Source organism: Cynoglossus semilaevis, chromosome 5 (genome assembly GCF_000523025.1).
Source record: "Cynoglossus semilaevis isolate Cse_v1.0 chromosome 5, Cse_v1.0, whole genome shotgun sequence".
Classification (NCBI taxonomy): Eukaryota; Metazoa; Chordata; class Actinopteri; order Pleuronectiformes; family Cynoglossidae; genus Cynoglossus; species Cynoglossus semilaevis.
The window spans coordinates 13,043,401-13,069,645 of NC_024311.1; the positions used below are offsets into that span (position 1 = coordinate 13,043,401).

The 26,245-nt window shown below is 38.8% G+C and overlaps 1 protein-coding gene across 5 annotated transcripts in view; it reads right to left on the reverse strand.

The window, feature by feature from the left end:
• Positions 1–2,618: 2,618 nt before the first annotated feature.
• kiaa1549lb (KIAA1549-like b) overlaps positions 2,619–26,245 on the reverse strand; it is a 71,381-nt gene continuing 47,754 nt past the window's right edge. For 2 of the 5 annotated variants that reach the window (XM_025055671.1, XM_025055670.1), the window contains 10 exons: positions 24,886–25,076; positions 20,652–20,782; positions 19,406–19,530; positions 18,005–18,234; positions 15,901–16,033; positions 13,400–13,774; positions 12,278–12,366; positions 11,769–11,917; positions 11,223–11,374; positions 7,083–10,393 (listed from right to left, as the gene is read on the reverse strand). In XM_025055671.1, coding sequence (XP_024911439.1) covers positions 10,130–10,393; positions 11,223–11,374; positions 11,769–11,917; positions 12,278–12,366; positions 13,400–13,774; positions 15,901–16,033; positions 18,005–18,234; positions 19,406–19,530; positions 20,652–20,782; positions 24,886–25,076 — 1,839 coding nt within the window. In that variant the 3' untranslated portion in view covers positions 7,083–10,129. Of the gene's footprint in view, positions 6,836–7,082; positions 10,394–11,222; positions 11,375–11,768; positions 11,918–12,277; positions 12,367–13,399; positions 13,775–15,900; positions 16,034–18,004; positions 18,235–19,405; positions 19,531–20,651; positions 20,783–24,885; positions 25,077–26,245 lie in introns of those variants that run through there. The other 3 variants (XM_008310608.3, XM_025055672.1, XR_003049733.1) reach the window with 2 other exon arrangements.

Consider the following 26,245-nt stretch of genomic DNA (forward strand, 5'->3'; position numbering starts at 1 on the left):
ATCTGTGCTACCTGGATTGCAATCATCAAATACACAGACTGGTTTGCAGTAAAGTTCTTTCAAGGATTTTTTTTTTTTTTGATTAATAGCACTTTTTGGCTGAGAGGTTTATGTATTTTCTGGTCATTCACAGTAGTTGGAACACCACAGCTGCCTGAACAGGTATGAACTCTCAGTGACTTCGCCCAGCCTTGGGGATTACGGCTACATCCACATCCCTACTGTGCTGACTACAAGCCCCTTCACCTGCAGAGGTGACGGGCAGGAGGAACTTACGTCCAGCCTGTATTTGCAATTTTGTGCTAGTTCCAAGTCTGCTGGAAAGAAAAAAAAGCAAGAGAGAGAAAAAAATAATAGAAACAATCCGCTATAGAACTCCATAATGGCATCGCTTTTTTTTTCTTTGCTCTAAAAGCAGTCCTGCCTCCAAGTGGCACTACATCTGGTAAGGCCTGTGGTGATTTACAGAGCCGGGGCACAGCTCCATTAGCAGCGAGACAACACGTCGTCCATCCAGACTGTGATTCATGTTCTCAATAAGTCTCAGTGTCTTTCATTCTTTACTTCTCCATTCAACTGACTTATCCCTTAGCTTGAAAAGTATCATCTGCTAAAGAAAGTTCTCTGAAAAGGCGTGAGGATGCCTGTTAAATTTTCCTGCTGGACCGGCAGTTTTCCTGTAAAGTAAAAGTACTCGGAAAAAAAAAATTGTGAACATCATTTAAGAACAGAAAAAAAAAGCTGCAGGACAAAGTATCTCTCTGTGTAATGGCTCTGAAAATAAAACAGAAGTATTGAAGAAAAGGAAGTAAGAAAGATGTGGATTACTTACTAACACAAGACATTGTGCTCAGGGGGCAATCTACTGTGACATCATTTATTTGTTTGTGCACTGCCGGTGTGGAGCTAAGGGCTTTGCAACTTCTACCACCACCCCATTATTTTTGTAAGTAAAAACAACCATATCAAGATTATAAATGCTTTAATCTCGACACATCGTTTTCTCACCAAGGTCTGATCGATACGCTAAATAATTTAAAGCAAACGTAAAGATTCCTTAAAGAGTTTCGATGCTCCTTTTGGCCCTCTTAGCCTTGAGAAATTAGAAAAACACTTTACCACATCTTTTTGTTTGTGTGACTAAACAACTAAACTAAATATATTGCTGTAAGTCAAGAATTAACTTCAGTTTAGTTTAGAGCAGTACTTCTCAAATAGTGGGGGCGGGCCCCCCTGGGTGGGCACAGTGACGGGGGGCGTGAGGGGCTTCCAATGGAATACGGCACGCTGGACATAAGCGTGGGGCTTCCGTAAAGCTTGAATGATAACAAGCCTCCAGTCACTAGGTGGCAGCAACTCATACTGTGGTTTGTACAGTATGACAGAAAAAATAATTGAGAACCACTGGTTTAGAGTCTGCAGAATGCTCTCATGTTTCAAAGATGGATATCATTTTAATCAAAAAATGTCATCCTTTACCACCCCAACCTGCTGCACATCTTTCTCATCCGTTTCTCCTCAATCATTTTGTAAAAACCTATCACTAACTGTTTTTTATTATTTTCATCTAACGTTTAACACAAGGCTTACCAAATTTATTATTTCAAGACAAGATCATTTTCCTAGATAGATTTTGTCGTTAGTCCTTAGAGGATTGATGTTTTGACATTTTCTTTTCCAGCAGAAATCAAAGCATGAAATGAGATAGTTAATTCTTTTTAAACTCTGGCCTTTTGTTTATTGAGTGTTTGTAAGTGTAGAAATCGCAGCACAGGGATAAACGTATGAAGAAAAATGCTTTAATCTTTAGTATTTGACAGAGCCATTCTGTAATTTATTGCCAGATTGGATTGAGTCCTGAGTTGGTCCTGGTTCATACTGTCTTTCAGTAAACAAAGTCAAGAATGAATTATCCAAGAAATAAATGAGCCAACATGTGATTCACTCCGTGAGGACAGTTAGTGACGTCCCACATCAAACCCAGGTGAGTGACGCCACATTAACCAGAGCTTCTGCCAAATGAATTCATTCATTCATCTCTCCTTGTGTCATGAGGACTTCAGCGAGTGATTTGTGAAAATAGACGTTATTAGTCAAGACCACAGCTCTACCTCAGCCACTGACTAATTATGCACAGGTAATGAGAGAACATATTAGAAGCATATTTCTCCTTCAGCATTGGAGGAACAGTAATTGCATGGTAACAGTGTTCCAGATTGAGAAACAGCCAGAATGAATCAGGGCAGAAGGGAAAGAAACAACGCAGTGTTGAAGATCGAACGTTACTCTGAAACATATAGAACCAAAATTCCTCACCCTTTTATTTTTTCATAACGCATCATCCAAAGAATTATGAAATAAACAACATCAACCACAACAACAACAAAACATCCAGCTGAGTCATGACAGCACCAGCTGGAAAAATCTGCAAAGAAAGCAGCAGATGAAAAAGGGGAGAATATATGAAAGGGGGAGGAGGACTGGGTAATGAAAGAGGGAGTGCTTAAGAGGTGGCAAGTGAGGAGTAAAAACCTGCTGACTTGACGCTTTTCAAACAGCTGGTGAGGGAAACTCGCCGCACTCTTTAACATGTAGTATCACCGAGCAATTAATCTGAGACATGTAGTATCACCGAGCAATTAATCTACTGAAGTGAAGAATGGAAAGGACAACAGAGAGAGTGAGGAAAAAAGATCTGCCAGCCGGGGTCAGCAAAATAAAAATCAGCAGAAAAGCTTTCAGGAAGAAGGAATTCTGCTTAGAGTTACATTCGTTAATTTCCCTGAAGACAGGTGTTCTTCTAAGAGGACTGAGCTTCGCCAGCTTCACGCGTTCCATCAAAACCTTTCCAGATGTTTCAAATTATTACGGCAGAGTTGTAATTTAATCACCATGATACGAGGGAGGAACCCAGTCGGCCACTGACCACAGGAGAGCCTCCAATTTAGTTCTATGTTTATATCCAAGATGAAACCTCAACAGGTCTGCCATCCACAGATGTGGGCCTAATCTTAACTACAAGCACAGACACTAATTACAGTTATTTATTTTCAAATGCATTTAATTTTCTTATTTGTAACTGTTTTGTCTACAGGCCAGCCAAATGGTTACAAACCCAGAAAAAGAAGAAGATGTCAAAACAGAAAGGAACTGATCGAGCTTCAGAGTCAGAGGATCACTATGTTTCATCAGTACAGTAGGGCAACGTATAGTAACGTTGTTTGTGCCAAAGACCAGTTGGCCAGTAGGGGGCATTACTGCGGATCAGTAGCACAAGTAGGAGGTTAGTTAAACTTTTAAGAATAAAACATCTTTTAGACTTTAGTCTCTTAATATCGGAGTCTGGATGAAATGGTATTTTGAAATATTTTCAGGTTATCTTCGAATGAGGAAAGTAAACAGTTATGACTGGATTCTGTTTGAACAAAGTAAACGTGAAGTAAATTTTTTATTGTGTCCCCCCCCTCCCCTCCGTGTCCCCTCGAAGATATAATCCTGCTGTGTGTTTGAGGATAAAAATGACAACAACAAAAATTATACTTGAATGAATAAACAGTTTTTCATTCTTGTTATCTGTTACCATGGTGAAGATTGTTTAAAAGTTGAGCTGCTTCAACTACACCTGTGTTTGATGCCCTTGATCCAAACAGCTTGTCCACCACTTGTTAAACAGCTCACACATTTTTGATTACACCGTCCCTCTTTCTCCCCCTCTCCCCCTCTCTCTCTCTCACTCTGTTATCATGTAGGAAGCAAAAGCCTAATTTGGAAGCTGTCACAAGTTCTTCTCTAACTCTGAAGGTTCATTATCTGCAGTACAGACTGGGTGTAATTATAGTACAGCCCTCCATGCTGACATCAGCACACAGGTGAAACAGTTACCACAGTGGAGGGCAAAAGGGGTTTTAAAGAAAGCGAACCCAGAGAAATATAAGAAAAGAACCCCCCCACACCCACACACATACACACACTGTGACACTTCTAAGTGACATTTCCATCATGTGAAAATCAATCCACATCACTGCCAAACTAAATTCAGACTCGGGCGTTGCTAAGAAACCTGACAAAAAAAAGAAAAAAATCAGACTTGATTCACAAGAAGAGGCACAGCTGCAGCTTTTCTGCTGCTAGTGTGAACCAGAGGAGCTTAAAAAGACAAGTGACATTTTCTTGTGGCACATCTTTGTCTAAAGCAGTGTCTTCTCTAGGTCTTAGCAATTCTGTCTTTATTTTGGAAATATTGTGATACTTAAAAAGTCAAAGAGGTACTGTATTTGGTGCACACCGTAGGAAATGCTCGAGTAGCAGCAGTTCTGTAGTTGACCATAATAATAATAATAATAACAACAATAATAATGTTTTTATAAAGGTGTGGTGCTATTGATCAAACAGAAAAATTATCATACATTTCAAAATGCCACCTTGATGAAATTTCTATTAAGACAGAGGTTTAGAGGAAATGTAGAGAAGCGTCATTATTCCAAATTGTACATTTATGTGTTTGTGTGTGACGGACCAATTTAATGTGAATTTCACCACTAGATGTTGCTAAAGCCTACACAATGTATCTTGGAATTACATTAGAAGTTGTAACTTCATGATTACTAAAAAAAAGTCGATGGACACTCATAAATATATCACCCTGGTTGACCTTGCACTTTCTTCCCCTGTGTATCGTCCCTTGTCTTACTTTCTGGTTTACTTTGTGTTTGTCTCCCCTGTGTGTCTTCAGCCTACATTGGTTGGTACCTGTCCTGATTATCTAGGAGAAAGTTCTACACCATTTTCTGCTGTGTTTTATCCGTGACCTCTGCCTTTAGTGTCCTCTCCTTAACATTTTTTTCCTTTTTTCGTTACTCTGCTCTGTTTTTAGTTTGGACACCTGTTCTTTGGTAAAAAAACAAAAAGGTTCAAATTTAGACTTTTTTTGAAGGGTGCTGGTGGCGTCGGGGGGAATGGGGGGGCTCTGACATCAAATAGTATGTGCAAAAAATAAAATAAAAAAAACAATTTTCTTCAAAAGCTAGCTGTGGGTACCAATATTTGGATGTACCACTGACACATGGGCTATATTTAAACTTTAAAGAGACCATTTTACTGCACTTTTCAGAACAATGTCTTTTCCCTTTTATTTTTTTACAAGTCAATGACAGACTGTTTTCTTCCAAAACTTCTTAAGCATGATTTTGCAATGTAGCTTACTGTAGGTTGTATTTCAGGGAGACGATTTGCTATTATATTTAACATCTTTGGAAAGACACATTACTCATATGTTAATCCTGAGCCTTCAACTCTAAAATAATGATTTTTAACAGTTGATTATTTGTTCGTGCAGAATTAAGCAGGTCGTCTTTTAATCTCCATCTGAAACCACTATTTGCACATAAATGTCACATAAGAAATGACCGAAACGTATTCTGAACCTGGAGCACTATTTCTATGGCTCTAGGCTGAACCCTGGTGGATAGAAAGCTGTACTGCACAAGCAGACAACGTAAGAGAGGATGTGATTTTACAGGTGTCTGGGAATCTCTCCACTATTCCATGATTTTAATTGAACATTTATTTAAAAAAGAAAGTTATTCTGAAGTGCATAAGCAGGCTGACTATTTAAAAAAAATAAGTAAAGAATTTCTGGATTTATCAGTTTCCCATACACTTATTAATTTGCAGCCAATGATGTTATTGTTGCAGGGCACAGCACATACATCACTGTCAGGGGAACATCGGCAGCCAAAGATGCTCCGCCGCCTAGAGACTGGGTTGGAGGATGTTTTTCTGATTATGAAAAATGTTAAGAAATTGCTAAAAAAAGACAAGAGAATCAGTACTGTTTGGCTGAGAGGATCCAACTGTCAATAGATAATTAATGAGAAGAGCACAACAGCACCAATGAGAAAAACAGCAGCAAAAGAAAAGTAATCAGCAAGAAATATGAAAAGTTTCTAATATTTTTATGGCCTTAAACGTACGACTACTGCGTGTACTGATTGATACACCTCACCACTGCTCTTAAGGAAGGCATACATCAAAAACCACTTTAATTCTTTTCTCACCCTATTTCCCCTCTCATCGACTGAAGCTAACGCTATGATCCAAATCCTATTCATCTTTGTCTCCTTCAGCATAAATCTAAGTGCTCTACATTCTGCAATTTTAGGATCATACTTTTTAAGCAGTGCACGAGTCTCAGTCCAAGCCTACATCACAGCAGGTGTCTCTTTTGTCACTTCCTGTTGTCCCTCATGAACCTCAGTCATGTTTGATTAATAATCTCACCCGTGTGCTATTTGTGTTTCTTGTACGCTTCTGTTGGTTTGTCTTGGTTTGTCTTGGTAGAGTCAACAGCAAGATTGAAATTGACTGCCTAACATCAGGTGATGCAGCATTCAGCAATAATTGAACAATGACAGATGGCAAACAAATCCGCCATTGACCTGGATCGAAAAGCAGTGACCCAGAATAATTGGGCTTGCGTCATTCAGTCAATGTCCTGGCCCACAGTTATCTAACCTCCAACTGCCAGGACAAAGTTATTTGATAGGAAAACAGACAGAAAAGTCTTTGTCACTGCTACAAAAACACAACATCCCAGTAATACAGGACACTTTAAGTTTATGTGAGTCATTTCAAACAAGAACCGTTTCTCGACCAGATACATTAATCATCATTAGTTTTTACAACAAACAAGTAGAAACTCTGACCTGCTGTAAGAAGCCATCTTGAAGTGTGGGTTTGTCCAAACTGTGGGTTGACCTGCCGCTGTGCTCCTACTGCCTGGTCACGATGTCAATCAAAGGTGGTTCACGCCCAAAAGCAGATGCTCCTCCGAAGTCTGTTTGACAACAGAAAGAGAACATCATGAAACACTGGATCTAATGTGCTGTTAAAGAATTTTTTAAAAAATTAATTAGTGATTCTGGACCAAAGACTATAACAAAAGGGAATCCGGGCTTTTACTTGTGAAATTCAATCAGGAAATGGGGGAAGTAGCAGTAACAGTGTAGGAAAAATACAGGAAATTAAGAGGGAGATGAAAATGTTGGTAAAAGTATTAAAGACACACATCTGCTCATTTCCTATAATAAAATGTTTTATTTAATTTTAATTGTATATAGGCTTATATTTCTTTTCCTCGTGTCTCCTGGTATTTCCATCAGATCATTCTCAGAGAAACACAGAATATACTTATTCAGATCAAGCAGACAAAAATCAAAATGAACAGGAAGACAAAGAGAGGCTGATGTTTAAAATCTATTCACGCCATATTTGACTTCAAACATCAACATCAAAACTCAACTTATTTGAATAAATATCCTATCCAGACGTCTGCCTCTGTTATGCACAAAAATGTTTATATTTTTAGCACAATTTCATAACATCAAGCACTCCTGTAAATTACGGTTTGAAGAATTTGGGGGGGAAAAACAGGCGACAACAAAGTGTTGAGTTTAGAACAAATGTTTGGTGTTTTCATCCACCCTGACAGTCATGAGTAGAAAAGAACAATCATTTGAGGAAAAATAAAAAAGGCCAAATACAGTATGTCCTGTTTAAAAGCAACAAGGCATTTCCACCAAACTGACATCTGCCCAAACACTAAAATAAATTATATTATTATGGGAAAAAAAAGTAAAGGTCTACATGCACTCAGCAGTACTTTAGTCGTAGTTTTCCACTTTTTTATCCAAAGCACCAGTATAGCTAAATGATCCGATCGTAACCTGCTGAAAGCCCGAGTTGCACAGTGAAAATAATTATCCCTTTTACTGTACCCACGCCCCAAAAAATAAATTCCTTCAACGTAGGGTGTGTCCTGTCTCTGCTAGAATATTTTGAGAATGTACACGATGTCAAAGGTCAGAGAAGCACTGATTTATGACTGTGGATCATAATTGGTAGAAAAGTGAAACCCATTTAGGGTCCAGTTTTAACCCCCGACCCACATTTATCCATTAACAGTAGCTCATTAGCGTACGGTAGCGTGAAAAATATGACCTAAAAAGTTTTTTTTTTTGAAAAGAGTGACAAAGCAAGTCAACGAAATAATATATATATATATATAAAAAAAAGAAAAATAATAACTCACCACAACGACTTATCAACCGGTGTTTTGAACTTGTCCAAAGGCAGTGACACCAAACGCCTCCTACTTCGTAAGCTTGTTTTGGTGCAACAAACGGCTTACACAGAAAAAATGTGGGGGGGAAAAACTGCAGGCTTTTACATTTTAGGTCATTTTTAAAATGGAAAGTGTTAGAGGCCAGATCACACGAACAAAACAAACGTCTTGACACGTGCCAATCAGCACAGACGGGTGTAAATAAGAATCGGTAATTTTTCAAAATAAAAGCATGGTGCTCCAGATCTCTATTACCTCTTAAGTCGATAGACAACAATTTATTGGCCTGAATCTTTACAAAGATTTACCACAAACTACATTTGTGGTAAATATTTGTAAAAACCACAACTGTCTTTAAGAATGCCATACATTTCTCATACACAGACCTATTTTTGAACAGTAAAAACAGAACGATTTCTGTGTACTTTGAACACTGTTTCTCAAAGATTTTTTAACACAAATGTCTAGGCAGGCAAATCCATAATGTTTTACCCACTCACTGTAAAACACAGCAGCACTAATGCAATACATCTTGTTAACGCAAACATCAGCTTGAACTGGATGTTTGAATTCGCCAACGCTTTCATTAGCTACATTACGATGCCTTCCGGCGCAGCAAAACCAACGCCGACAAACAGTGGCTCTGCTAGCAGCAGCAAACTGGATTATAGATATTGGACTCGACTGAGCATTAAATTTAAGGTGAGTGGAAGCCAAAGATATTTTTCTTGAAGACAACATAAACATGAATTAAGACAGCGTTCACGGTACATTTATACCAGCGGTTGCCTGTCTTAAACAGTCTTCTGTACTTTAGGTGCATACAATCAAAACATGAAAACACTCATTTTTAGGACTTACTTGAGTTTCTTAGAACTTTTTGACCCCTGTATTAAAATTTTGTGATGTGATCGTAAAGGAGATTTTTAAACTATAACCATTTATCTTGTTACAATATAAACAGAGTTGAATCATTTGGAACGAGCCCATGTTACTTTACATTTGTAATAGTAATGAAGAGAGCCAGTAGTGGGTTCACAGGAAAACCCCAGCTGTGGTTAATTCAAAATAACACTTTTAACATTTCTGTATGTTATACGATCACAGTCCTCCTTGAGTGACTCAGAACTACCTACAGTATGTCTTTTAGAGGAGGTGAAATGTTAACAAGAAACTCAAATTTGTCCTGCACATGAAAGCAAAAACATTCGTTTTTATTCTCCCTTCTTCACTAACATTCTTTTAGATTTAATTTTTAATTGCTTCAACTCAGAAAAACTAATAAACCTAAAGTGGGTTTAAGGTATTTAAAAAAATACTACAGTGTAAATAAGTTTTAGTAAATAAAATGCATAAGATATGTAGCTATTAACTAACAAAATAATAATAATACATTGTTTTATAATAACTGTAAAAAATACAACAGAATTCCTGTTGAAAAATGACGCAGTAGCTTGATTTGGTATAAACTGTAATACTCTATATAAAATGAGATGAAGATACATGATGTCCTTACACTGTATATATACACTGTGGCTTATACTAAATATCTGACAGGAAACATTTGGTTCCCTCAGTACAGACAGTATTGTTACACTTTCTCCATCCCAAACTGACGCACTTTCACAAAAATTTGAAGGGGGAAAATTATTATTTTTATATCTGCTTATGTCAGTGGTTCTCAAATGACGGGTCACAACCAAAAAGAGGGTCACAGGGCAATCGTGGGTCTACATTATACCAGTAAAAACATTATTTTTGTGGATGAAGAAGATCATTTGAAAACTACTGGTTTGTTGAACTCCTGTCATCAAAGTAGAGCCGTCCTCCGGGACATTGTTCATAGAAGATATTTGTTTAGTTTCGTCTGAAAAAAAAAAGAGGGTTCCTTTAAACAGAAGCTTAGAAACACCAATCAAATATTCAAAGAGGTGAACCAGGGGGTAGAGAGGTTCAGTACAAATGTCAAAAAGTAAGTCCAGATGAGTACTTCCTCTGGAGGAGACACTAAAACTCAAACATTTCATTCTGTTTTTTGGCCAGTTTGGCCACCTCCTGTCTGATAGCCTGCACGAGTGCAGAGGTGGAGAGGCTGCTGAGGGGAATGCTGTCAATGTCCTTCACCACCTGCGGCAGGTTTTGCTGGGATGATGTGCTCGGGGTGAGGGAGGGCTGCTCCAGCGACTGCTTATATTCCAGAGGCAGCCTGGTGGGGCTGCTCTGTGGGTAGCGGGGGTGAGGAAAAGCCTCTACGTAACCTGGCAGGGGCAACTGGAAAACAAAAAAGCACGTTTACTATCAGGCGTACACGGTGAATGAGTGTGTTCTGTCCCAGTATTTTCCATAGACGACACAACAAACTGTACATTTCAAAAATGATTTGGGAGCTCAGAAATGATAGGCAATGGGCTATTTCTGGGCTGAGAGCCACCAGTTGGCAACCAGATTGAATCTCTTTGATTTCTTGATGTTTTTACTCCATTGAAACTTGAATATTACAAACCCTAAACGTTGCATAATTGCCAGTGGATATAAAGAGATAACAAGACAGTTTTAACATGAACTTAAACTTCACATGACTACAAAGGCTTTAAAGTTAGCTTGTTAATTAATTTCTGATTAATCAGATAAAAACTATGTTTTTATCTGATTCTATCGTAGGGGCAGAATGATGTGCTCTGTATGCATAATGATTCTACCATGCATACACTTATCTTTGCTTTAATACACATTCAATATACACATACTTACTTGCACACAATTTTGTTATATTAACCCTGCGGCTTAAAAATAACATCTCAACATTAATCATGCTTAATTTAAATCATGACCCATCTTGATTAATCTACAGCTATCCCCTGTAATCAAAATGTAAATATACAGTATTGTATTTTTACTTTATTTTTATAAATGAAGATGAGCTTAAATAAGCTCATAAGCTTTGTCCTGGGGCTCAAATAGAACCTTAAAAAGTCTACTGATCACAGACTTGCATCAATTACTGGGTTAAAAATCATAGAAATTTACACAGTAAAAAAGAAACATTGTTTCTGACACTGAACGACCAACATCTGACCAGTTTGCCAAAAAGCTTTCTTACAGAGTCTGCCCACTGGGGTGGCACATCCTCAGGCTCTGGTGGATAGGACATCCAAGAGGGACTGTGGTAGGAGGTGGGAGGGGAGGAAAGAAAGTATTCTGAGTAACCAGACCTGGAGGCTGGGATGGCGTAGACAGCTGTTATTGGATTTCCTGAAAAAACACACAGTCAAAATGTTTGTTACTTAATCCTTTTCAGGGTCGCGGTTGGCGTCTCTGCAGTCATCCGGTGAGGGCAGAGGTCACCCTGGACAGGTCTTCAGTTTGTCAAAGGGCCACACAACCATTCACACTCATATTCACACCTGTGGCCAAGTGAGAATGAAGAATTAAAAGTCTCTCATTACTTTCAAAGACTGAGCCTCTGATGGAAGCTCCTTTTATACCCATCAGTGAAGTCATTTCAATGGTTTTGATTCTTAAATAAAACATTTAGTAAAAAAATAATATTCTAGGTGGTTATTTTTATTTTTAAATATTTATTATATCATACATTTTGCTCAATGAGAAGTGTAGCAAACAGCCAGTGTCTCACTCTCCTGTTTACCTGAGTAGTTGGACAGAGGCTGGTCTGCAGAGATAGATGGAAGTACTGCTCTGCTGTTCGGCCCGTACGGGTTGGTGTCATGGTGACTCTGCATTTCCCTGACGGATTTCTCTGAGCTCCGTCCTTTTGGCCCCAGGTCAGAAGTGGAACTGAGAAATGGAAACACACACACACACAACGCACACACGGGAAGAGCTGGTGTAATACCGCATCAATCCCGCTAGATGGCAGACAGGCTCCATGTGTTACAGCGAGTATCTCATTGACATTCTTGGCATCTCTCAATGCACTAGTTCAATATTAAAATTTATACAAAGCCCTAATATGAGCCCGGCCGCAGAACATTACCTTGTGAAACCGTGAATATTAATTTGAATGTGGGTAAGTGCAGAATATCTGATGGGATTTGAAAAGGCTACACACAGCATATGATTGTGTCTGTCCGTGTGTGTGTGTGTGTATCTGTGTGAGTGTGTGTATATTAGTCTGTACATCTTATTCTGCCTCACCGTCTGACGGATTTCCCAGGAGGAGGCTCAGTTCGAGGCGGTAACGGTGGAGGAGAAGCCATCTCGGGAAGCTGGGTGAAGCGAAAGGCCTGAAAAATAGAGTGAAAGGCATTTAAGGTAACACACACACACACAAACACACTATTGTAATTCTCAATAGGGGGAACGACAATGAACGGCCACTTCATTAGGTACCCTTGTTGAACTGCTCAATACTGCAAAAGATCTAATCAGCCATTTACTGGCCAGTAACGACATGGAAAATCGGCAGGTAATCATGGTCAGGTTAACCTGCTGAAATTTAACACATTAACCTGAGAACTGTAGGTTGGATTGGGACTTTCCCGAACAACCATCTCCACGGTTTCCGAAGAACAAATAAGACAGAGCTAAGATTTTAGTCCGTGTCAGAACAGTGAGGCTGGTTCAAGCTGATAAGAAAACAACAATCAAGGCCTGCAGAAGAACATGACACGGTGCAGCTGATGGTTTATGGCAGCAGAACGTACCAGTTGTCCAACACCCCAGACTGTCTCAGTCTGGGGGGTTGTCCAAAACTGGACAGTGTAAAAAAAAAGATGCTCCACTGTAGGACCATACAGATTTCAGGGATTGTAGGGTTAAAAGTTTATGCGGGAGTATTTTGGGGCTTTTTAGATTGGATATCAACACCAGTATGACTAACATTAAAATGCACCATGAACCAATAGCAATTTTTTGGTGTGATTTGCCAATAACAACACTATGTACAAAAAGCAAATTGTTCTTCACCAGAAAACTGTATTCTCATAGGGACTAATTATGAAACATTTCCCAACAAAACTCCATAGAGCAATAATATTATTCTGAATAATCTGTCAATACAATACGTATCACGATACACAGGCAACGATACGATATATTGCGATATACTGCAATATTATAGGCACGACAATATATTGATTATATAGTGATTTTAAAACAATTTAATTGTAGGAAAACTTAACATAACAAACATAGTAAACACACCAGTCTGTTAGATGCTTAACATCAGGTTACTAAAATTGGAACACAGGCATCTACATTTGTAATAAAAAGTGAAAATGGACATAATGACGGTGTGTGTCACCTCAGCCGACTTACTGGTTTCGGCAGGCTGCACTGATATAGGTCTGCACCATAGGATGGTACCCACTGCAGGCCCCCCTGCCCGCAGCCCATCGTACTGGGGGCACTGGTCACCACCTCTGCATAGGGTAAAGAAGGGGCTGCTGGACTGTAGGGGTCAGGAGAGGGTTGATGGAGGTGGGACTGCCGTCCAATGGTGGACTGTCCTCCCGAGGCCAGAGTGAAGGCCTCCTCCAGCAGCAGGTGCATCTGCTGTCGCACTTCATCGATTGATGGCTGTGAGCTCAGAGTGGATGTCTCAGAGTGACCTTTTAACCCCCGTCCATACAGGTATCCCCGCGTCCCGACTAGACGGTCCACGTTGGTCTCCTCGATCAACTCTGGCTCCGTCTAAAACACAATCATGAGATTTTTTTTTTCACCCATGTTTGCCAAAACCTCAGCGATGTGGTTTAAAGTTGGGGTTAAAGTAAAGTCAAGTTTTAAACAACGGGACGGCAGTGAGAAGGGGCTCAATATTTTAAATTACAGCAGGAGTGAAGTACAGGCACTGTAGAGAGGCAATGGCTTTATGGAGTGAAGAGTGAGTGATGAAAAGTTATAGTGGGCCAGGAGGACAAAGAAAAATCAATACCTATTTAGAAACATAGTGGCAGCGGCATAACACTTCAGGGCAGCGTTTTTCAAGCTTTACACAGAACACAGAATGTCCCAAAATATCTGTCTCTCCATTCAAATAACATTCTCCCAACATACAAATACACCAGCAGAGGACTACTCTACATTAACACCACCACCAGGTCACAAAAAACGTGGAGGACATCCCTATATCAGATTATTTGTTTGCAAAAGACACACTGTACAGTACAATAGTATGGTACTGTACTACAACGTACACTTCAAATCAATTAGGTTTCCCTGCGTACCGAAACATACTACAACGTACACTTCAAATCAATTAAGTTTAGGTTTCCCTGAGTACCCCAACGGTAAACGTACCATAGTTTGAGAACCACTGGTTCAACACAACGTACCATAGTTTGAGAACCACTGGTCCAACATAGTGTGTTGCAAAGAAACAAAAAAGCTATAAAAACAAACTATAGCTGTAGTTTTTTAAAATCCAAACTACATTTGTGTGCAGTTATTTTATGCCTGTGACATTTATGAATGACTAACTTCAATGTTTTATCTTCTCTTTCCTTTTTTTTTAAAGTCCTCACTCTCTTCCTCTCTTTCTTCCCCCTCTTCTTTAATCCAGTCTCTGTATTGGGTGATAACTTGATACAACTAAAGGCTGCCCTACTTCCTGTGCGTACAGACTGTGGCCACATGAGACTTAGCCTGGTGCACCTCATAAATCAGGCCTCTGTGCAACGAGAAACCACCAAGACGTCTGCAGGGAAGGGGTCTTCAGCTACACCACAGTCCAGTGCAATCAGCCGGACCAGAAGTTCTGAGGGTGGACTCTGGAGCTGGTTTGGCCTTTAGTATTACATTTATCACAGAGCCAACAAGTCGTTAATCAGAGTTTGGCTACAGCACAGAGAAGGTAATAATTATAAAGATAATAAAATATATATAAAAAACAATGTTTTTGTAAAATGTCAAACATAGATTTTGTGTTTGAGGTTTTCAAGTCAAACAAGTTCGACTAAAAATTAAAGGAGGAAGAATATGATTGGTCATCATATTTGATTGATAGGCAAATCATCCAACACAGCAGTTTCCTTCAACTTGTGACCGATCAACTTTAGTCTCCTGCTTTGTTTTATTTAAAGTATTTCCATTTATATTCAAATTAATAATTACATTTATATACATTTTAGTGAAGACATGGTTGCGTGATACAGCTCAATACCCATATTTTAAGAATATGTCTTAAAAGACAACAGATGTCTAGGATGTCTCATTTTAACAGGTCAAGTGCATTAAAGTGCCTCTCAGGTGTTTTCTATAGCTTGGACAGGTCTGTCATTCTATCTTTGCCAGCTGTGTTAAATTTTTATATGATCAGGTTTTTCAACCCTCGAAATTGAAGCACTTTGAAATCAAAGCAAATGTTAATCTTTTAGAAAAAAACTTAAACGGTAAACTGTTAAAATTATTGATATAGCTCCATTTAAGACAAATTTCCACAGTTCCACAGTTAAATATATGAAAAATAATAAATATGAAAATGAAATGAATGAATGAATGAAATGATAAATCCATGCGGTGGCCATGAACCTCTTTAATTTCATGCAGCCTCCGTGCTGTTTCTCAAACTTCTCTAACACATCAAATACATTTCAAGGGACATTTCACAGGTAGCTGGAGTAAAAACCACTGCTTGAGAATCTTTTGGGCACAGGAAACCTTAAATGACCCAATTTCACTTAGAATAGAAACAAAATAGAAATAGCATCAGTGCAGCGTTCCTCGATCGAGCGCCTGCGGTTGCTTCTCTTTTTCAAAATGAAAGACCTTATGTCTCTGTGTTGGTGGAGGCCAGTGAATAATGAAACATGACTCACATCGTAGCCGCTGTTACGAATGCCTTTCCTGGGTCTTTCCCTCATAACCAGCAGGTCCATCTCTGTTCCTCCTGGACTGGGACTGCTCAGACTCTGTCGACTGCGGTAGGCCGTCTGCCCTACCTGGGAATGCCTGACAATTAGAGCAAAAAGTGGAGTTAGTTACACCTCAGGTGGTTATTAAATTCAAAAAATGTCATTATTTATTTAGTGGTGCCTGCAGTTAGAAGGGACTGGAAGGTAGACTAAAGATCTGATGTAATAAGGGAGACATAATGATCATAATATTTTTACTTCCCTTGAGGTGAAGTTGTGGGTTTCACGTTATGCCACAAGGAATTTACACGCAGATGATTGAGTCTTAACATTTAATTAAATCTTCCAAGTTTTTATATCAGGCTTCAGTTAGCTATGAATTCGTCCTAAGATAAAAGCTGTTATTAATCCTGTCCTCTTTGATGACATTCTACATCTATAATGTATAACATTATCAAAGTATTAACTTTTCATGAGGACTACTGTTATTGGTTAACCTTAAAAACAATTAACCATGACTGAGTGAGAACAATGATACAACAGGTAAATAAAAACACAAGAAAGAAGCTGTCCTGTGCGATACAACAGGTAAATAAAAACACAAGACAGGATGTTCAGAAAGAAACTGTCCTGTGGTATGACAAAGTCAGGAGTGGTGGAAAAGTGGGTGAAGGTGGTGTAGGGCATGAAAAAGGAAGAAACAAAAGGACATGCTTAAAAAATATCACAGTGGATCTCTTGTAACTTAGTTGAATCAGTGTGCAGATAATGTTACGTCATGTTATTACAACAATGAGATTTTAGGAAAGGGTGTTGAGAGAGAAAAAAAACAATCTACCAGGAAAAAAAAGATTGACTATCTATAACGCATAGTTGGCACACATGAATATGGTGGCATTAGCGGGGGTAACTTGGAATTAAAGCAATGAGTGAAAAAGCCAGCAGCCTCTAAATCAGGCTGTACTGACTCATGGTAGCCAAAATATATATAGAGTGAAAGCAATAATTTTATGGGACCAATAAAGGCTGATGACGCAATTTTTCTATTGCCATTAAGCCTGTGCACACACTCTCAACATCACCATAATAATGTCAGGTTAAGACCAAAGGTTGTTTCATCTTTTGAATTAATCTGTCCTAATCTTACACCAAACACAAAATGGGAGGTCGGTCTTCGTAAACATATGAATCAGTAAAGTCTAACAAAACAATAATGCAGAGAGGGCAAGATGCATATCAGCAAATATGATATAAAATGATTACTTAAACCAGGGGAAGGCTCAGAGCGAGCAGTACATTCCATGGTAATAAACGCTAAAGTCCATATCATGCTCACCTGGGTGTTGTATAAACACTGAGGCTCAGCTACTCCTCGTACACCAGCAGCATTTTAACATTTAAGCCACATTTATACGTTTGCTACGACTACGGAGTCTCGGGATGGAGAGCGGCCTTGTCTTTTTACACGGACCCGGCCGGCGCAAGAAACTTCCGCGTTCAATCGCTAATTGTGTAAACCAGGCGTCCGCCATTGTTGTTATTGTGTGACGTAGGCGTAGGTGACTAGGGTAAAAGGTTACAGAGGGGCGGGGCTGGCCTGGCCGCATCCGTTAACCTTACTCCAAACGCAGAGGCGAAATTCCCCAACTTTTCAACTTATTTTTGGAGCTGGTGTGGTTTGTTCTGCTCCGAGGGGTTGTTGGGTTTTACCGTGCGTCGACAACACTGCTGATTGAATTAGCTGGAAATAAACCGCTTTATAATAAACCAATTAGCTGCCTCTGACTCATTTTACAGCTACTGTATGTAAGAGGCTTCCACTAGGTGGCAGCAAACTGATGTAAAAACTTAACTTAAAAAAAGAAAGACTTAGAGCTGTTTGAGTGCGTTTCTTCTCCAATTCCTGAGTATATCAGCAAAGTAAACTCAACTAAACAGGCCCAGGTTTCACACTGAGTAAGTAAATGGTGGTACATTATGGGATTTCCCTCAGTGAGTTCACTTCTTATTATAGTGAAATCTATATTGAAGCCAAATCCCATCGTTCTCCTCTCATTGTCCTCCTCACCTCCTTTGGGACTTGACATAAGTGGAACCTGGGTCATCTTCGGGCTCCAGTGGTCTGCCCTGATCCACAGCTGATCTCTCGTGGCTCTGCCGTTGTCTTTGTGCTGGCACTCTGCTGCTGCTGCTACCGTTGGTAGAGGGAAAGTCATAATAACCCTTTCTCTTAGCCTTCAGTCTCAGCTTGTTCCTGTAGTGCTCGATGTCTGACTTCTGCTTCAGAGCCAGGTTCACCTGCAGGGAGGATGAAATGAGCACGTGGGGGGTCAGGGTGAGACAGGCTCAAGGTTCTTTGTGGTGAGTGAAGTTTGGTCACTACATTATCTGATCACAATGGAAGAATTGTTCTAGATCCATGGTTATTTTATACTTGGGCTTGGACAACTTTACCTTGGAAAATAATCCTTTCCTAAGAGCTACATAACAAGGGGAATCCCCAGTTGTATTATTATAAACACTAATGTGAAAATGATGCACCTTTAGCTACAAGGTGTTGAAATAAATGGTCTACAATTTAAAATGGATTTTTTTTTTTTACTTTGGCCGCATCTGCAAACAGAAGGGCAACTTGGTCTCTCTTGGACCAAATGTTCTTTTTTCTGACAATCCTGTTTCCAACAACATCACCTTATTGATGCCAGAGGTCAGAGAAGACGGAACAGAAACTCTAATAAACCCCCTTGAGAGAAAGTAACGGATAGCAATTTAGTTTTTATAATAATTAATTTAATATTGTTAAATATGGTTGCTGTATTTTTCTGTAGTATCTATTGCTAGTGTGTTTTTAGCTAATTAATCATCTGTAAATATATTATTTATTATCATTTTCTAGGTTAATCTTTAAAGAAAAATAATAAAGTTCTGTGGGGATTTTAGAGGTGTGAGTGATTTTAATTGCTACCTTTTTTGGGACTATGTTCTTTAGTTGTCTGTTATTAAACTACAACCAACTACTTAAACACCACAGCCCTAAGGGATATCGTTGATGAAGAAATCCACTAGACATTTTTGGTGGATAATTTACGATAAGGCAGAAACATTGAAGAAAAAAAGAAGTTGTTTTCCTGGAGTGAATCATTGACATTCACAGCTGCTACTGTAGGTGTAAGTTACTGAATTTATTTATGTATTTATTTCAAGTGTAGTAAATATAAATAAGAAAATGTATCTGTGCATATAGGAAAGTATAAATTGTACAAGTACACAAGTGACCAAGCCTTTTTGTGGTGTGCTAGTGGATTGTTGTTATTAATGCCACTGAGTAGCATGGTTTTCAATGTCATTTTGATAAAGACTCAAGGCACAGACATTAATATATAAAATATCTCCCTCGTCCAACACAGGTGAAAAGATTTTTTTCTCTTTGTAATGAATGTCTAGAAAGAGTTCATCGCTGCTGCATCACCTCTCCATTGACTATGATGGAATCCTGGCTGCGGTCAGATGAGGCATGGTGGGAGTAGCTTGGCTGAGTGGTCACAGGCTTTATGGAAATGAGCTGCAGGGAGCCAGAGGAAGTGTCGTATGGATCTAAAAAATAAAGAGAGAGAGAGAGAAAGAGAGAGAGAGAGAGAGAAGAGGGACCGCGTTCACGAACAAAGACTACAAATACCTCCAGTCATTTCACTGTCATACAGTGAGGTGTCAAACTAGGACAACTCTCCATCTTACTCTCATCACTTTATCTCTCCGCAGATCAAACATCCGTCACCTCCATCAGCAAATGAAGTCGTGGACGGACACAATAGATCACAAAGATGTTTTTGGCTTCCGGAGTTGCGGCAATGTATCTCTGTGACAAATGGAAGGAGCTGACTCTGCACTTTTATGACACGATATCTGACACCAGACAAACTAGATTTAACTCCAGATCCCACCAACTCAGCTGATGAATAATTCAAATCCTTCCATTAGGGAATCACAATGCCCACAATCACGGGAGAATTTAATTACGTGATTTAATTAACGTACTGTACACAACGGGCCACACATGGAACTGGTATCAGATGGTGTGAGAATCCATGTGGCAAACGCATGGTGTATTGTGTATAAAATCATTACACTGTCCATCTACTTATTGTTGACCACAGTATTTACACACACTGGAGGAACACCCAACAGCATCTTTTTTGGTATTTCTAACTTTAGCTCAGACACCTAGCTTACGTCAAATCTGCTTCCTTAACCACCAAGCCACCACTTTCCATGTTTTACTTTTTATTTTCTTCTGACATTTTTTTCCCATTAATTATCCCATTGTTTTGATTAGTCACAGAAAGAAAAAAAAAGGGCATTAAACACGGACTGTACATCTACCTGCTGTTATTTGTTCCAGCAATATACATTGATTTATTGCAATTAATCATAATTAGTCATGATAACCTACTATCACAATTAATCATGATTAAACAAGTCTGTTTGTACTGCATCATATCAGCAGTGCGTGTGTCTGATGAATATTCATGAGGTGTTTTCTCACTCTGCTGATTTGAACCTCAAACAAAAGACACAGAGAGAAAGTTCCCCCACGTTTCTCTCTCCCTACCTGTGTGGGTGACACACAGGCTGACACCGTGAGCAGATTTCCAATGTTGGTGACACGCCTGACCTTCCCTTCAAAGAAGATGTAAAATTAATATTTTGCATCTCACCTTCCCTCTTGCGCATCTCCTCCTTTGTGAGTTTCTGCTGTGCTGTGACTTTTGGCGCCGTCAATCCTCTGCCAGAATTGGGCTTCTCTGATTCGTTGCTGATGACGGAACCATCCTCGCTCGGCAACTTGCTGCAAGTAACCATAGCAACAGGAAAGGCGGTGAGCTCTGGGATGGCTGGGCACACGGCCAGGTTATGTCATTCCTCTCTTTAGCAGCATCACTTTCCTCTACCTCGCCTCAACACTGAGACCGTGAAACATTATATGGTAATTTAGATCATTTATAAAAATGAGGTTCAGTCATATATTTAAGGAGGTCATTTATAAACTACTTCAAATGCGCCAAAACAATTCTTTATGTTGGGCCTGAAATATGTAGATGTTAGCCAAAGATAATACAAAGTTGGCAAAATAACAATGAGCCTGGAAATATAAGTAATCCCTTAGACCAGGATTATATAAATTAGCGTTATAAATGATTAAAGTCATTCAAAATGTCTAATGTTTGACCTGCTCCTATTTGTTCTTTTTTCCAGTAGATGGAAGTAAATCAACAAAAGCATCCTGACTGCCAAAAAAATCCAGAACACATCCAAAGAATTTGGAGAAAGGTGTCATTTTTAAAAAAAAAAGTTTTACACAAGGAAAAAAAAAAAAGAAAAAAATCCTAATGTTTAGCCCAAAGATAGCTGCAGGCTTCTACTGTAAGTGATATATATATTTTTTTTTTTAAAACAACATGACCTGGTTTCTCCCCTTTCTGTCCCAATGAAATACACACATGAGGATTATTTCACCAGAGGGTGGCGCTCCTGCAAATACGGTAAATGCTAAATGCCAAAAACATATCAATTTAAAAAATGTACAGAGACAGTTTATAGTGTATAGGGAGAGGATATATAGCACAATGCTAACTGTTAGCCAAAAGATTAGCTTTTGGCTAAGAGGTAGCTATTACAAAAACATTTAAAGTTCTTTCTGAAACATCTCTACGTTGGTCATCTTTTTTTAATCTTATTTTTCCTTTAAATATAATTGAGATGAAGAGAACATAATCAGAAAGTGGCAGTAGTGAAGCCAAAGGAAGACAACTGCCAAAAAAAAATTACAAAATAAATTCAACCAATTAGTGTAACAGCTTAATGTTAATATATAGAGAGCAAAAGGGAATTTTAGGCAAATGGATAGTCTCATAAAAATTGTTCCATAACTGGGAAATTATAATGTCTCCTATACATTTTTATGTTTTTTTTTTTGTTCCTTGTCCTTTTCGCAACTGTGGATATGAAGCAGCGGTTCAGAGGACTGGGAGGCTGACATTGACATCAAAGCACCGTGGCCTTTTCTCTAATAGTCTGCTAAAAACTGATAACAGTACTCAGACCACGTGTACCAGTAGCTGCCCTTCTGTGTTGTCTCTAAGGCGAGCTGCGGGGAGGCCTGACAAAGACAAGTACTGTGCAGAAATGAAACAGCGTCTCCGTAGATTTCAACAACTTAGTGTCGCCGCTCCTTAACAGGCTCGGTGAATATGTGTGTAACATGTGTCCAATACGTCGGGAAAAGAAATGAATGTCAGTGATTCTGTGCCACGTTCAAAGTAAATTCATTCATTCTCATTACTTGAGCCCGTCATTGAAACGTGCACAGAGCTGTGAACTGGTTGATCAGCACAGGCTAAAACCAAATGTATTCATATCATTTGGTTCATATCATATTCCAGGTTAAAGGCTTTGAATCTGCCTTTAACTACTGAGCAAAGTCACTTCTTAGTCAGGTTGTACGCGTAGCATTGGTCAATCCAAATGTCTCACATTCTTGTACAGTTAAACCATGTCATCTGTGACAGTGACAGGCAGAAAAAAACAAATGCTCTTCACTAAGTAGCAGCAGCAGCTTGGTAAATTTTCTTTTTTTAAAAAAGACATTGAGAGCTGTTGAATGTGACTTTCTTGAGTGCCTTTCTTCAATTCCTGGGAGTTTATTAGCACCGTGTTCAACTAAACAGGCCCATGTATTACACTGAGTAAGAGACTGTCTGGAACACCCATTCTCAATGACCGCTTGGATTGGCTACAGCTCCACTGCAACCATGAAACAATTCAGTAGAAGAGCAATGAAAATTTGAATTATTTTCAGCTTCCTTAAATGTCATTGTGAGTCACTTCCTGTGAGTGGTGAGCCCACCGCCCTAACTGGGATTCAATCTATATATCTATGTCTATATGTCTATATATATATATATATATATGTATATGTATATATATATATATATGTTGTTTTCTTTTGTAGTTACACTTACATGCTGTTTAGTTGATAATGTTTTCTACAAGTGAGTTTACAAAAACCTGTATTGATATTATTGACTAAATTGTTTAAAGGATGTTTTGTCTTGACATCCTGTGCAAAGTTTTAAAGGATGTTTTGTCTTGACATCCTTTGCAAATTGTTTAAAGGATGTTTTGTCTTGAATGGCCTTTATGCAAAGTAACACTTCTTATTAATTTAAACAGTATTTTCTCAATTTTTAATTTTCCTTAAATAAATAAGTTTATATTTCTGAGATTGCAAAAGAATGATTAGTGACACATAAAATCATGGAAATCTTTACGGCCAACAGTTACATGAACCACTTTTGCTGCATCCGGAGGCTCCAGAGCCGTTACTGCAGGACCTTTACTCTACAGATCTCCATAACTCGTCACATAAATTCCCCTGGATCTCATTATCTAGAACAGCACTGAAAAATGACGCCCTTTTGCATTTAGTGGATTTCATAACTTAGCGTGATTTAAAGCGGCAATTAATTTCAGCAACGCCTCAAATGACAGTGAAATAATGGAGACGGTTGGTTTCACCTCAACATACAGCAGACACTGTTAATGAAAGTCTCTCAGCGTCGGTGTAGAACCATGACAGACAGTAATGCTGCAGGGATACGTGTGTGTTTTATTGTTCCAACTCTTTACAGGACCCAGGAGCTTTGTGACAGCAGTCACCAAATCCCTGGGATAACACAAACACTCTCAAAACAAATATATTACCATCTGGATGATTGCTTTGTGCCAGTGAATATTCCAGAGTAAACCGGGACGATGTCGTCTTTATAATCTGGTTGAGGAAGAAACATGTTTCCCTCTAACATACCAACATGGAAAAAGACATCTGCACCAGGATTTGGAATTAAATCAAAATCCTGATGAAAAAAAAACAGGATTTGGAATTAAATCAAAATCCTGGTGCAGATGATTAACAAAATCCTCCTAAAATTATTCTTAGAATTTTCAAAAGCGATTTTGAGTGCGTTGGAAATGTTTTTACGTAGACTACACAGTTCTCGTTTCTTATATTTAGCCATAAAAATGTTAGCCAGCAGGATAATGTTCAGGCTTTTCGTGGTCACACGGCACAGCTGTTCTGCACGATTAAACGAAACTAAAAGTTTTAAAATGTCACAACAGATGGTTAAAAAACGAAACTGGTTTTAAAGGAGAAAAGCCAGAGGCGAAACATTTAAACCTGTTACCTGTGTAAAGTTGTTGCTCACGGCAGCGCAGTTTTCTACTCTTCGATAACTACATGTTTATAATTCCTCTCATTACGGCATGGGAAGTGTGGGACAAATTAGGAAAAATGTCCTTAAAATAATATATTCTGTGTTTAAAAGTCTTATAATGAGGGATTCAAATGATGCTGTTGGTTAAAAAAACTGGAATTGTGGCACTGGAAATAACTATAAGTGGTTCATAAATCTAAATAGTCATGAGTTTAACAGCCTGAACAAAAAAAAAACTGAAAGTGAAAGTGTCAAAGAATAAAATGTAGATAATGAATATATATATATATACATTATTAAAAGATGAGCCCAGAATTATCTTAACGTTGTCAAATAGAGCTAAAAACAGTTGATTTTTATTACGATTGTAAAGAAGACAATCAAAATGATTTGACTGTAGCCAAAACACTTGAGTCAGTGAAGTAAACAACAGTCGACCTGGCAGTTAAAGGTGGACTGATCTGAGATCTGTTTCACTGAGCGCTTTCAAATAACTATCTTAAGCATAAATGAGTCATTTTGCAGCACATTTCAACTCAACATCATCCTGATTATTTAACTGTATGTGTTGACAAAACACACAGCAAACTGTTGGCACTGGATAAAACATGGAGACATAAGAACTCCACGTCATCTCTCTAGCCAACAGTGGCTACAGCACGGGGCCGATAATTACCTCTTCTGCTTGTCACTGCTGAGGCTTTTCTTATGTGCGGTTCCATCTTGTTGCAGGGTCTTTTCCAGTGACAGCGGGGTGTCTCTTAATTTGAGGGACATCACCAAGGTGTCCTGGCTGACAGGCAGCGTCTCCTCCTCCCCTCCCTGACGGCCCAGGTGCTGCTTGGCGTAGTCAAAACCCTGGACTGGCTGGTGGACAAGTCGAGAGAGGGCAGAAAATGACAGGAGGCGTCAAAGGTGGTTTGTTGACACATCGTACTTTACTGTCTGAGCAGAAATAACAAGAACCTGACAGAGGGTGAGGAAAATGGTAAATATGAAGTATAATGTCCAGGAATACTGCACTACTACTACTGCTACTACTCTTAAAACAATTAATACATTCGATAAATTACATTACATACATTAGATAAGGAAGATAACAGGACTCCCTCTACTGGTATACAAAGGAATCTGACTCCCATTACAACTAGGTTAGTTTGTAAAATACTTAATCGATGTATCGATGCTCAATGATTGATGTGTTAATGGATTGGATATTTAATAAAATATGTCCATAAAAGATGACAAAGTAAAACACAATTACCCTCAGGTAGTATTACAGTACTGTACTGTACAGTACTGTACTGTACACGTACATGTCAGACCCACATGGGCTACAGATGGAGCCAGTGGGGTATACACATTGGCAAATCCACATCAAATATAAAATCACACACAGTCTATTCTAATGTAGATAAGCCCTGTTTTAACTGAGGCTCTTTTTCATCCCCCATTCTCCAAATTCTTGTCAGAAAAATTACACACAGTTGGTGGGGACGAGATGAGATTGGACAGAAATACTTACACAGAAGTAAAAGTAATGGAATTGAAACGCTGACACAGACAGTATAGGAGATAAAAATCTCGCGAGAGTGTTCTTTTGAATATACCAAATGCATGTGGATGTTTGGAGATAATGAAAATGTACTCAAAACCCACACATCAATACGTACAGAGTGAGAGTGAGAGCGAGAGAGAGGGGGAGGGAGAGGGAGAGGGAGCATAAACACTGTAAATGCAGTATCATAAATTTAAAAAATCAATGTGTAATACTTGTGCTGACAAACACAGTATCCTCACTATCACTATAGTATTTTCATCCACATTCAGACTCCACACTGCCATACACTGTATTGTTACCAACTAAATTGTCATCTGCCTACGTTTCAGGAAACCACAAAAAAACACACACACACAAAAGTTATTTCACATCCAGCCTCAACACAGACTCTGTGCTTTAGTCCATGTTTGACTTTATGTTTCCCATTATCATTTCCCAGACAGAACACCCTGCAGTATCTCAGCCAAAATAAGTA